Here is a 12369-nt window from a genome sequence, read left to right on the forward strand (position 1 = left end):
GATACATGCTTTGTGTGTGGAAACCACTTTAAAAATGACCCCTTAGGAAGCAAATCTATCGTAGGTCACCAGAGCTTAGGTGTTCTCTGCAAGCTGCCAACCTATTCTGCGTCTAATTGCTCTCATACCCGGCATTGCCAAGCTGACATGTAGGCGTGTGCACTTGTGCCAGGTCTACGGTACAGATGAGCATGTCTACATGCAACATTTTTGCACGTGTATTACAATATTCTGCAAACGAAGCATGTAAGTGTCAGCCCCACCTATGCCCCTCCCCCTCTCCTTGGCAGTGATGTCACAATAGCTTGATTGTACTGGGACAGACCAAAGGACGCAAGGACCTGGCCAGATCCCAAAGAGTATACACTTACATCCCAATTCTGTACAAGATGACTAAATGTCGGTGTGTCTAGCTGATTTATACTTCTAACCTAATTTTTTAAATTGGCTTAATAAGCAATGATAATTGAAAGTGCCATTAAAAACCAATTACAAAAAAATTAATTAGCCAGTAGGCGCCTACTACTTTGAGGTACCAGTAAGAAGACATTCTTAGGGGCAGATTTGGGTGGATTTAGGGCATGGTTTCACTTAGGTGCCGGTTGACGTCTACCTTAAATGCACTCATTAAGCCAAGGAAACCCTGACCCAATGTTTGAACGCCTACCAGTAGGCACAATTCTGTAAACGGCGCCTAGCGGATGCTTGATAATTACACTCAATGAAGCCTGCGCCGTTTCTAGAATCATGACCTGAGTGCGCACAGATGACAGTATTCTATAGATCCTAGAGCACAGTTAGCATGACTTGAGGGCTTGAGCATGGCTGTACTTACTGAGGGCTTGGCGGCAGGTGACTTGTTGCTCTCTGGAGTTTTAGTTAGCCATTCGTTAATACGACTGGAGACGCCCACCTTCAGACCAGCTGTCTCCTGCAGATGGCGAGAGGTGCAAAAGCAGCCGTTTAACATAGTTTTTGAGAAGTTCTGAGAAAGTGCTGATACTAACGCGCATCGCACGTTAATTTTCAGCATTCAGGAGAAAAAGAATATCAAACAGCAGTAAAATTTGGAAAAGGAAGGCGTTAGCTTAGCTTATGGGAAGTTTGTTCATATTTTGGAATGCATACAGAATTAATATAGAGGGTGCCCACAAAAACACTCCTTGATTTTAAATTCTTACAAAATCAAAACTTATTGGAATATGCTTATAAATAAGATGACAGCAAATACAAGTCCAACACTGGTCACCATACCTTAAGAAGGATATAACTCTACCGGAGAGGGTGCAGAGGCGAGCCACGAAACTAGTCAAAGGTATGGAGAATTTGAGCTACAAAGAACGCCTCAGAAAACTGGGACCGTTCACCCTCGAAAAGAGAAGACTGCGAGGAGATTTGTTAGAGACTTTTAAAATATTAAAAGGATTTGATAAAATTGACCAGGAAACAGCATTACTGACATTTTCAGATGTGACACGGACAAGAGGTCATAGCCTGAAACTGAGCGGCAGCAGGTTCAGGACAAATGTCGGGAAGTTCTGTTTCACACAACGAGTGGTGGGCGCTTGGAATGCTCTCCCGGAGGAGGTGGTGGCAGAGACTAGTGTTCTGGGTTTCAAGCGCAAGTTGGATTCATACCTTCTTGCAAATCACTTCGGGGGATACGGGAAATCCGGGTCTCCAATAAGGAGCACCTAACTGGGCCTCCGCGTGTGCGGATCGCCGGACTAGATGGACCCTAGGTCTGATCCGGCGAAGGCGTTTCTTATGTTCTTAAAGCACGTTTAGAAAGATCTTTCACAATCGCTTGCGCTTTCACCCTTCAGACAACGCAACGCCACAAAATGACCAGGTGTTCCTCAAGTGGTCCCCGAGATCACCGGACATTTTTTGGGCCACTTTCCTTTGGGGGTACGTACCTCCACTACCCGCAACTATGGATGATCTGCAGGAACGCATCACTGAAGCTTTAAACGCGATCATGCCAGATATGCATCGGAGAGACTGGTCTGAGCTCGATTATCGCATTGATGTTTGGCAAGTCACAGGTGGGGGCGCACATCGCGTGTACGCAAATCAACAGATACCATATGAAACTTTATGAGTTGATGCAACTGTAGCCTCAAATGTGAAAGAATATTCCAATAAACTTTGGGTTGGTAACCATTTAAAATGGAGTTTTTGAGGGCACCCTGTAGTTTTCTCTCTCACTCGCTGTGCTGTCATAGGTTTGCAATTTATTTCTTTTTCATATTGTCTGTACTCCGCTTTGATTCACGCCCTGAAAGGTGGGATATTAACAGACTAATAAATGAATTTCTACCATACTAACCTCTCTCATTTAAAATGAAAAATATCAGGCTGGACATTCCTACTGCTACTTATCATTTCTATAGCACTGATAGATGTACGCAACACTGTTCATTAAACACTGAATAGTAATCAGGTACTCTTAAGCATTTTCCCTGTCTGTCCAGGCAGGCTCACAGTGGTATTGAGGGCAGTGGAGGGTTGAGTGACTTGCCCTGAGTCACAGAGAGCAGGCTAGGATCAAAATCAGAACCTCAGGGTGCTGAGGCAACCATTCCAACCACTAGGTCACACCTCCACTCCAAGACATCATCTGCCAGTCTGGGCTCCGAAGCAAACATATACTGTACGGAACAGATGGATACAGCAGGCACGGACATTTATGCGCCTAAATGTTTACAATGCTTGCATCCAGATTCCTTTAGAAAATAGCCTCTATGGTTGGAACAATGGACTGGGATCAGGAAGAACTAGGTTCAAATCGCACAGCAGCTCCTTGTGGCTTTGGACAAACCACCTAACCCTCCATGGCCTTAGGGCCTGCCATGAAAGCTGTCTCACATATGGTAGCTTCCACGTGCTTGGTAACTATGCCCAGGGAAAAGAGAGCTGGAGGTAATATCTAACCTGAACAGGTATCTGATACCCCAGGAGAAAACTGCATCTCATTATTTAACAAGTAACAGTTATTAACAAAATCCATTTACATAGGGCTATCAGATTTTCCGTCCTGAAAATCTGGACCACTACACCCGCCCCCAGGCCTGCCCAGTCCCACCTATCCCCATCCCATCACATCCCCAATCCCGCCTCCAGCCACACCCTCCGCTGCCTGTTCTCGTCGGGCAGCACATCTGCTTATGAGCGGATGAGATGAATGACGTCACGCATGCGCGGATGCCCTCCTGCACGAAGGATAGCTTTTCAAAACCCGGACAAAGTGCCGGGTTTTGAAAAGCAGTCCGGACCCCTAGACATATCCGGGGAAATCCAGACATCTGGTAACCCTACGTTTACATGAATATGATAGCTCATGAATCTAGGCCTTCTCCTCTCCTCTGCATCTTGGCTTTCAAGTGTACATCCTGAGATCTCCTCCTCAAAGCAGACCACGCAACCTCTGATTACCTTATTGGGCGTGCCGGTGCCACCCGGAGAGGAAAAGACGTTGCCTTTTTCCCACATGTTCTTGATATTTCGAACACCCTCAGCTGGGAGAGGAAGGTCGGATGCCCCGGCTTTGGCAGGCCTGTTAGATTTTGTGCCCTGGATAAAGACGCAGTGACATGGTTTGAGGAAGGGAGTTTAGTAGCTGCAAAAAACTTGGTCCTTAAAATGCAACCTAATAAAAGCAACCAAATTATCTCCTTCAAACGTTGGTTTTGGTTCACAATTTTAAGAAATTAGCACCAGGGGCCTGCAGGCAGTGGTATAGTGAGGAGAAGTGGCACCCCTCCCCATCCTCTTCTCTGCCCTCTCTGCTCCTTCCCGACCCCCATGCCCTGCGTGCCCCCCCTCTTCCTTTCCCCCGCACCTTTATCATTTTCCAGGCGCGAGCAACAGCGTGAACTTGCTGCCCGCGTCATTTCGGCTATCCCTCTGACGTCATGTCCTAGGCGCAGGGCTCGGAAGTGACATCAGAGAGAGGCGACATCGCCACGGGCCGCAAGTTCATAATGCTGCTTGGGCAGCGAAAAATTAAAGAGGTGCGAGGGAAGGGAAGGGGTGCACGTGCGCATGAGGGCTTTGGGAAGGAGCCCCCCCCCCTCCCCGCGCTTCCCTTACTATGTCACTGCCTGCAACGTTTGGGTTCCAGTCCCAGTGAATAACACCACATCACCATCATCGTTCCATCAGGGCTATTTGGGTAGGAAAGTGTTTTATTAAACATTATCTTTATTTACAGTCTGCCTTTTGGATGAGTAAAGGTTCTAATAAATGAGGAAGTCTGCGTGGTATCGGACCGTACGTGGACCTACCTCTATTGCGCTGGTGTACTGCTCAAGTCTGCTGTCAATCTTGGAGACCATCGGTGTGAGGTGACTCGTTTTAACACCACTGCGGAGAGGACACAGTTACTGGTTAGGGGTGGTATTTCAATTTAAATCTTTATTTGTAATTAATTGCACAATTAGAGGACCAATACCTGCCTCTCTCCTGCCCCCAGATTTAACATCTCTCCACTTCTCTTCCCTTGCACTCTCTCATTGTCTGCTAAATCGCCCGCCCTCCACTCCATCCTTGGGTCCCTTACTCCCTTATCTTTTTTTTTTCTCTTTCTCCCCACTGCTTGCTCTGGTCGGACATGTGCAGATGCCCTCTTGCCTCACACAATTTCGGTGGAAGCTTTTCAAAAGCCGGACAAAGGAGGACATGTCTGGGAAAATCTGGACGTTTGACAACCCAATGACCTCACAATGCAGGTGTTAAAAGCCTTAGCCAATAGGGAGATGAGGAGAGAGTGGATATTGCAGATGGGCCATTTGGCCTTAATCTGCCATCAAGTTTCTATGTTTCTCTAAACATAAGGTTCTATGACCTCACAATGCAAGTGTTAAAAGCCTTAACCTATAGGAAGAGGAGATGCAAATGTTAAGAGCCTTAGCCAATAGGGAGAGGAGGAGATAGTGGATGCTCTGGATGGGCCATTTGGCCTTTATCTGCCATCATGTTTCTATAACCATAAAGCTCTATGACCTCACAATGCAGGTGTAAAGAGCCTTAGCCTATAGGAAGAGGAGATGCAAATGTTAAGAGCCTTAGCCAATAGGGAGTGGTGGAGGAGATAGTGGATGCTGTGGATGGGCCATTTGGCCTTTATCTACCATCATGTTTCTATATTTCTCTGTGTGCATCAGCTCAAAGTGAGCTTCAGGGAGCTAAGCCACAGCTTTAGCAATGCTCTCTTGCTGCCTGGGGTCTGCTCCAAAGCTTTCCTGTTGATCCACCCACCCATTAAAGTTGCATTGAAAGGAGCAGGTGGGTCAGAGGGAAAGCTTCGGAGCAGGCCATAGGCAGTGAGAGAATATTGCTGATGCTGTCGGGACAAAGACCCGATTTGAGGTACACTGTGGAGGAGAAAGAGGGGAAGATGCTGGGGGCAGACTCCTGCAGCCCAGTGAATTGTATTAGTCACCATTAATTTTTCTGATATATCGACTCATAAATAATTTGTTAATTGTGGCATTAATTGCTTGACGGAAAAATCAAACCACTCCTTGTGGCACCAATATAAACCATCTTACCTTTTCTGAGCTGATTTATTTAAGAATTCTGCCCGTTCTTCTATCTGCAAGAAAGCATCACGCACAATTAGGGGTCAGTTCTGCAACTGGATGCCGCATCCCGAGGCTGCACGGTCGGAGCCCATTCTATACTGGGCACCTGGGTTCCATTATAGAATATTTCTGTAATCCAGTATCAAAGGCCTAACATTTAGACAGCCACAATTACATCAGCTGGAAGCCTGTCTGTGCTCCCTTTACATACATGTGCTATGTAAATTAGGTATAGCATTACAGAATAGCGCTTATTGACACGAGTGCAAACAAGTGCTTGTGCATACATTGGTGTCACTCTTTTGCACATTTATGCACAGAGACCCTGATTCTATAAAAGATGCCTATAGTTAGGTGCCTTGATCAATCTAGGCGTCTAACTTAATTATTCAATTAGCCTTAATTGGCGCCATTAATTGAAAACCACCATTAAAAATGATTAAATTGCAATTAATTAGCGGGTAGGCACGTAACTCGGTAGGCGTCTACTCCAGTGTGCCTACGTGAAAGTAGGAGGGTTAGGGGTGGATCCTGAGTGGATTTGGGGTGTGGTTTGACTGAGGCACCGGTAGGTATTTAACTTAGGCCAAGAAAACACTGGCATAAATGGAACTCGCCTACTGTTTCAACGCCTACCGCTGCCAAGATTGCTTCAGGTTCTGCGAAGTGTGATTCTATAAACAGCGCCTAGCGTATGATGGACACTTGTGCTCTTCGGCGCTTACAAGTTAGGTTGTCATTTATAGAATCAAAGCCATAATGCGCAGGTAAATTTACGTGCATTGTTACAGCATTGAACGTCATCTGTCTAAGACAAAAGCAGGCCTTCAGATCCAAAAGAGTCACAGCAAGCTACAATCCACACAAATACAGCTTCAACCCAAAACAGGAAGCAGCGTAAGCACTGGCAAGTTAGATGCAAGGCATTGATAAGGGAGACTAAGAAAATTTGAAGAGAAGCGTGCTGTCACTGTTTCCTCTAAGATGAGCGGGAGTCCTCCAACTGCATTGCTGCCAGTGGGTGGCAGTGCTTTAATATTGCTAGAGCCAGGCAGATTCTTGGAGTCCTGCAGAAAATGTGATAACGAAACAGCACCCTCCACTGGCAGGGCTGTAGGTGGAGGACTCCTGTTCACTTTAGAGGAACAGTGCTTGCTGTAGAGGCAAAAACTCATAGCAAACACTTTTTCAGGTACTTTAGAAACAGAAATTCCCTGAGGGAGTCAAGGAATAAAAGAAGCACTCAGGGAGGACCAGGCCATAGCGCAGAGACTAAATGAATCCTTTGCTCTACTGAGAATGCAAAGGAGCTTCTTGTGCCAGAAAAGTACAAAGTGCAGAAAATATTTTTCACTCAATCAACAGTTAGGCTGTAGAACTGGATGCTGGAGGGTGTGGTAAAAGCAATTAACATAACAGGGTTTAAAAAAAGGCTTGGACAAATTCCCGAAGTCCATAAATTACTATGAAGGGTGACCTGGGGAAAGCCGCTGCTTATCCCTAGGGTCAGTAACATAGAACCTTGCTATTTTTGTGGTCTCCACCAAGCACGTTGGCCATTGTTAGAAGTACACTTAGGGTTACCAGCTTTTTCCTTTAGTAAAATCTGGACCTCCTAGACCTGCCCCCAGTTCTACCCATCCCTGCCCCAGTCCCTCCTCCCCCACCCAGCTGCCTGCTCTTGTCGGGCATTCACACATGTGTGTATGCCATAAGAACATAAGAACATAAGAACATAACATAAGAACATAAGAAGCGCCATCTCCGGATCAGACCTTCGGTCCATCAAGTCCGGCGATCCGCACACGCGGAGGCCCTGCTAGGTATACACCTGGCTTATTTTATAGCCAACCATATCTTTATATGCCTCTCTCAAGGAGATATGCATCTAGTTTGCTTTTGAAGCCTAGGACTGTCGATTCCGCAATAATCTCCCCTGGGAGAGTATTCCAGATGTCAACCACTCTCTGTGTGAAGCAGAACTTCCTGATATTAGTCCTGAACTTGCCCCCCCTTAGCTTCATTTCATGTCCTCTTGTCCGTGTCAAATTGGACAATGTAAATAGTTTTTTCTGCTCTATTTTGTCGATTCCTTTCAGTATTTTGAAGGTTTCGATCATATCCCCACGCAGTCTCCTTTTCTCAAGGGAGAACAATCCCAGTGTTTTAAGTCGATCCTCATATTCCAGTTTCTCCATACCCTTCACTAGTTTAGTTGCTCGTCTCTGCACCCTCTCCAGCAGTTTTATATCCTTCTTTAAGTAGGGAGACCAATGTTGGACGCAGTATTCCAAGTGGGGTCTGACCATTGCCCTATAAAGCGGCATTATAACTTTCTCCGATCTACTCGAGATTCCTTTCTTTATCATGCCCAACATTCTATTTGCCTTATTTGCCGCTGCCGTGCATTGTGCCGACGGCTTCAGGGTCCTATCTATCAGTACACCCAGATCCCTTTCTTGTTCACTTTTTCCCAGAGTTGCACCTGACATTCTGTACTCGTATTCCTTATTTTTACTGCCTAAATGCATTACCTTGCATTTCTCCACGTTGAACTTCATCTGCCATTTCTCCGCCCATTTTTCTAACCGACACAAGTCGCTCTGGAGTTCCTCACTGTCCTCCTGTGATCTGATTGCCCGGCAGAGTTTTGTGTCGTCTGCAAACTTGATGATCTCACTGGATGTTCCGTTTTCCAGGTCATTGATATAAATATTAAAAAGGATCGGCCCAAGTACCGAGCCTTGGGGTACACCACTAGTCACTTTCTCCCAGTCGGAGAACTTCCCATTTATGCCCACTCTCTGCTTCCTGTTTTCCAGCCATTTGCCTATCCATCTTTGTATATCTCCCTCTATGCCATGGCTTTGTAGTTTCCTAAGAAGTCTTTTGTGTGGAACTTTGTCAAATGCTTTCTGGAAGTCCAAGTATATTATGTCCACCGGCTTTCCACTATCAATTTGCTCGTTCACGGTCTCAAAGAATTGGAGTAAATTCGTCAAACACGATTTCCCTTTCCTGAATCCATGTTGACTGGGTTTCATCAAGTCATGTGTGTCCAAGTGCTGAACTATGCTATCCTTGATCAGTGATTCAATCATCTTGCCGGGGACAGATGTAAGACTCACAGGTCTATAGTTGCCCGGTTCTCCTCTCGATCCTTTTTTGAAAATTGGCGTGACGTTCGCTTTCCTCCAGTCGTCTGGTATCTGACCAGTTCTGATTGACAGGTTTGCAAGTTTTTGCAGTAACTCTCCGATTTCGACCTTCAATTCCTTCAAGACTCTCGGGTGAATTTCATCCGGTCCAGGGGATTTGTCACTTTTAAGTTTGTCGATCTGGTAGTATATCTGATCTAAGTTCACTTCAACTGTGGTGAGGCTGTCCTTTATTTCTCCTGTAAACAGTTTCTCCACTTCAGGTATTGTTGAGGTGTCCTCCTTCGTAAAGACAGACGCAAAGAAGGAATTTAGTTTGTCTGCGATTTGTTTATCTTCCTTGATGTACCCTTTTCTTCCCATGTCGTCCAAGGGTCCCACTGCCTCTTTTGCAGGTTTTTTCCCTTTCACGTATCTAAAGAAGGGCTTGAAGTTTTTGGCCTCCCGGGCTATTTTTTCCTCATAGTCCTGTTTTGCATCCCTCACCGCCTTGTGACATTTCTTCTGTTCATCTTTATGTTTGTTCCAGGCTTCGGTTGTCTTCGTGCATTTCCATTTTTTGAAAGAGTCCTTCTTTTCTTTTATGGCTTCCTTCACCTGTATGGTAAGCCATGCTGGTTCTCCTTTGCCTTTAGTTCTCCGATCTTTGGAAATCCTCGGAATGTAGAGATCTTGTGCTTCTGCAATAGTATTTTTCAATAGGCACCATGCCTGGTCTACTGTTTCAAGTTTGATCACCATCTTCTCGAGTCGTTTTGTTACCATGGCTCTCATGCAATCGTATTTACCCTTTTTAAAGTTTAAGGTGGTGGTTAAGGTTTTGGCATGTTTCCCTTTCCCGATGTCAAGTTTAAAGTTGATTACATTGTGATCACTCGTTCCCAGTGGAACCACGACTTCTACTTCTGTTATCGGTCCGGTGAGACCATTTAGGACCAAGTCCAAGGTGGCGTCGCCTCTTGTCGGCTCTTTTACCATTTGCTCCAGGAAGCAATCCCCTAGCACCTCCAGGAACTTGGCCTCCTTGCCGCAGTTGGAGGCTCCTAGTTTCCAGTCTATTCCTGGGAAATTGAAGTCTCCCAATATAACTACATTGCCTGTCTTGCATCCTGCCTGACGAGATTTTGAGGAAGCTTTTCAAAAGCTGGACAAAGTGCCAGGTTTTGAAAAGCCATCCGGAGCCCTGGACATGTCCAGGGAAATTTGGATGTACACTGGACTAGATGGACCTTTGGTGGCAATTCTTATGTTTTTAAGTTGTTTGAATCACTGATGACTTTGTCTCCCCCACCCATATTGAAAGTATGAGATATCGTTAGCAAAAATGTTTTGAGAACATGAGATATGACCCAGTAGACGTATTGGTGGGTAGCCTCTCCTGTCTTCTTCCATTGTTTTGTCTATCGACCGGATTGTTTTTAAGAATGAAGATTCTACTAGAGCATTCAGCATAAGGGGATCACTCCATAGGGTAACCAGATTTTCCCGAAGGAAAATCCAGACCCATGGCCATGCCCCCAGGCCCACCCATGCCATGCCCTGTCCCGCCCCCAGCCCTACAGCATCTGCACACGCTTGTGCACGTGATATCGGCGCGTTGCATCCACGTGTTTGTGGATGTCATCCCGATGTCGAAAGATTTTCAAAACCCAAAGTGCCTGGTTTGGAAAAGCCGCCTGGACCCCTGGACAAGTCCTCGAAAAGGAGGACCAGATGTCTGGTAACTGTACACCTTTCAGCACTACAGTATAATCTCATTATAATGGACTCACTTATAACGGAACCTCATCTATAGTGGCGAGGTCCGCTGGTCCTGGCCGTGCGCCTTTATAAACATGCAGAAAATCATCGCATATAGCGTACTTTCAGATATAATGGACAAACAATTTGGTCCCTAGAGCCGCTTTTAGTTGTAGTTTTGTTCGGCTGTAACGGACATGCAGGCTCCGCCTACAAGGCGCATGGCGTGCTGATGATATAGTATCAAAATGCAGCCCAGAAGAAAATGAAAGAGTATTTTTCTTTCCAGTACAGTACGACATAATGCTTTAGAACAGGGGTGTCCAACCTTTTGGCTTCCCTGGGCCGCATTGGCCCCAAAAAATATTTCTGGGGCCGCACAAACGTGCAAACGCTGCAGCAAGACAGAGGAGGGAGCCGGCAAGATGATAAACACCCGGGGGCAACAGAGGAAAACACTGCATCGTCCTTGACTGGGGCCGCACAAAATACTTCACGGGGCCACAGGTTGGACACCCCTGCTTTAGAACATCTTTTAGGGTTTTGGTTTTGCAATCATTTTGTGCCAGACCAATGTTTTGCTGAGTTATGTTCTTGATGTTGCTGATATGGTTGTGCGGTCACTGTTGTTCATTGATTGTACGTTGTCTCAAGCTGACCTAAATAAAGTTTTTTTTAAAAATGCAACTCTGGATATAACGGACTCTTGAAGTCCGTTATAACGAGATTATACTGTATATACCCTAAGTGATAAGTAGTAGTAGTTCTGTTTTCTGTCACAAAAACTTGATCGCTAGCATTCAAACACAAGTCGATGCCACCTACCACATTGTTTGGGTCTGAAACCTTGCATTTCTTGCAAGGAACACAAGGTGGCAGCAGTGTATGGGAGCTCGGAGCGCCTTGTTCTATGGAGATTTCCTTTGCCTTGTTGCCAGGAATTTACAGCCAGGCTTCAGTCCAGAAGAAATATTAGCTGGCAACAATATGGAGAGGATCTGGTTCACGATGTTAATTTCTTTTAACCGATCTGCTCTTCCAGGAACACTACAATGCCAGACTGCCAAATGTTGATTTGAAGTTTCAGCGGGGTTGTTAATTTACTGTACCACACTGGCTGATTGCTTATGGGAAACATCTGAGAATGTTTATGATAATTGAAGGCCAAATGTTGTTGTTGGGTTTGTTTTTGGTTGCCATATAGGCAAATATATATAAAAACCCAATTAATGTGGCCCTTTTGTAAACTGATGAAGACCTTAAACTTCATGATTTTTCAAATATGGCAGATTAGCTGTCCCTCTCTAGGTTGTCAGTATTTGAGTTGGAGTGGTGGAGCAGCAATTATCATCTCATCTTCCCTTCTGTACGTCAGTCCTATGTCCAGCGTCTCTTCCCCCTGCCACCACTTTTGCTGCCCTTCTTCCAGAGCAAAACTCTAAAGGCTCCGTGGCAGCATAGGATCTCTGCTGAAAGGCCGCTCACAGGTGCTAATTCCCCTTGGAGCTTTGGCCCTGAAAGAAGAAGGGTGATGGAGAAGAAGGAGAGATGTAGGACATGGAAAAGGGGTCTGGAGATGAGATGCTGAACTCAGGAGGTGGAGGTAGGAAAGGGAGAAAAAAATACTGAACGGTTGGGGGGGGGGAAGGGGGACGGGAAAGGTTAGAGCTGGAGGCAGTGGCATTGCCCCTCTTCTGCCTTCTTGGCCACCCCCCTGCCACGCACGTGCCCCCTTCCCTTCCTAGGCGTTAGGCCCAGAAGTGATGTCAATTAAGATCTTAGACTCTAGCTTATCCAGAACACTGCGGCTAAGCTGATTTTTGCTAAACGCAAATATGACCACGTCTCCCCTCTACTTACCAATCTTCACTGGCTCCCAGTAC

The 12369-nt window shown here is 45.8% G+C and overlaps 1 protein-coding gene across 9 annotated transcripts in view; it reads right to left on the reverse strand.

Annotated features, from left to right (window-relative positions):
• CALD1 (caldesmon 1) overlaps positions 1–12369 on the reverse strand; it is a 220030-nt gene that overhangs the window by 11543 nt on the left and 196118 nt on the right. For all 9 annotated transcript variants that reach the window (XM_033951387.1, XM_033951394.1, XM_033951388.1 and 6 more), the window contains 4 exons: positions 5556–5599; positions 4290–4368; positions 3439–3576; positions 836–931 (listed from right to left, as the gene is read on the reverse strand). In XM_033951387.1, the coding sequence (XP_033807278.1) occupies positions 836–931; positions 3439–3576; positions 4290–4368; positions 5556–5599 (357 nt within the window). The remainder of the gene's footprint in view (positions 1–835; positions 932–3438; positions 3577–4289; positions 4369–5555; positions 5600–12369) is intronic.

Source organism: Geotrypetes seraphini, chromosome 7 (genome assembly GCF_902459505.1).
Source record: "Geotrypetes seraphini chromosome 7, aGeoSer1.1, whole genome shotgun sequence".
NCBI classification, from domain to species: domain Eukaryota; kingdom Metazoa; phylum Chordata; class Amphibia; order Gymnophiona; family Dermophiidae; genus Geotrypetes; species Geotrypetes seraphini.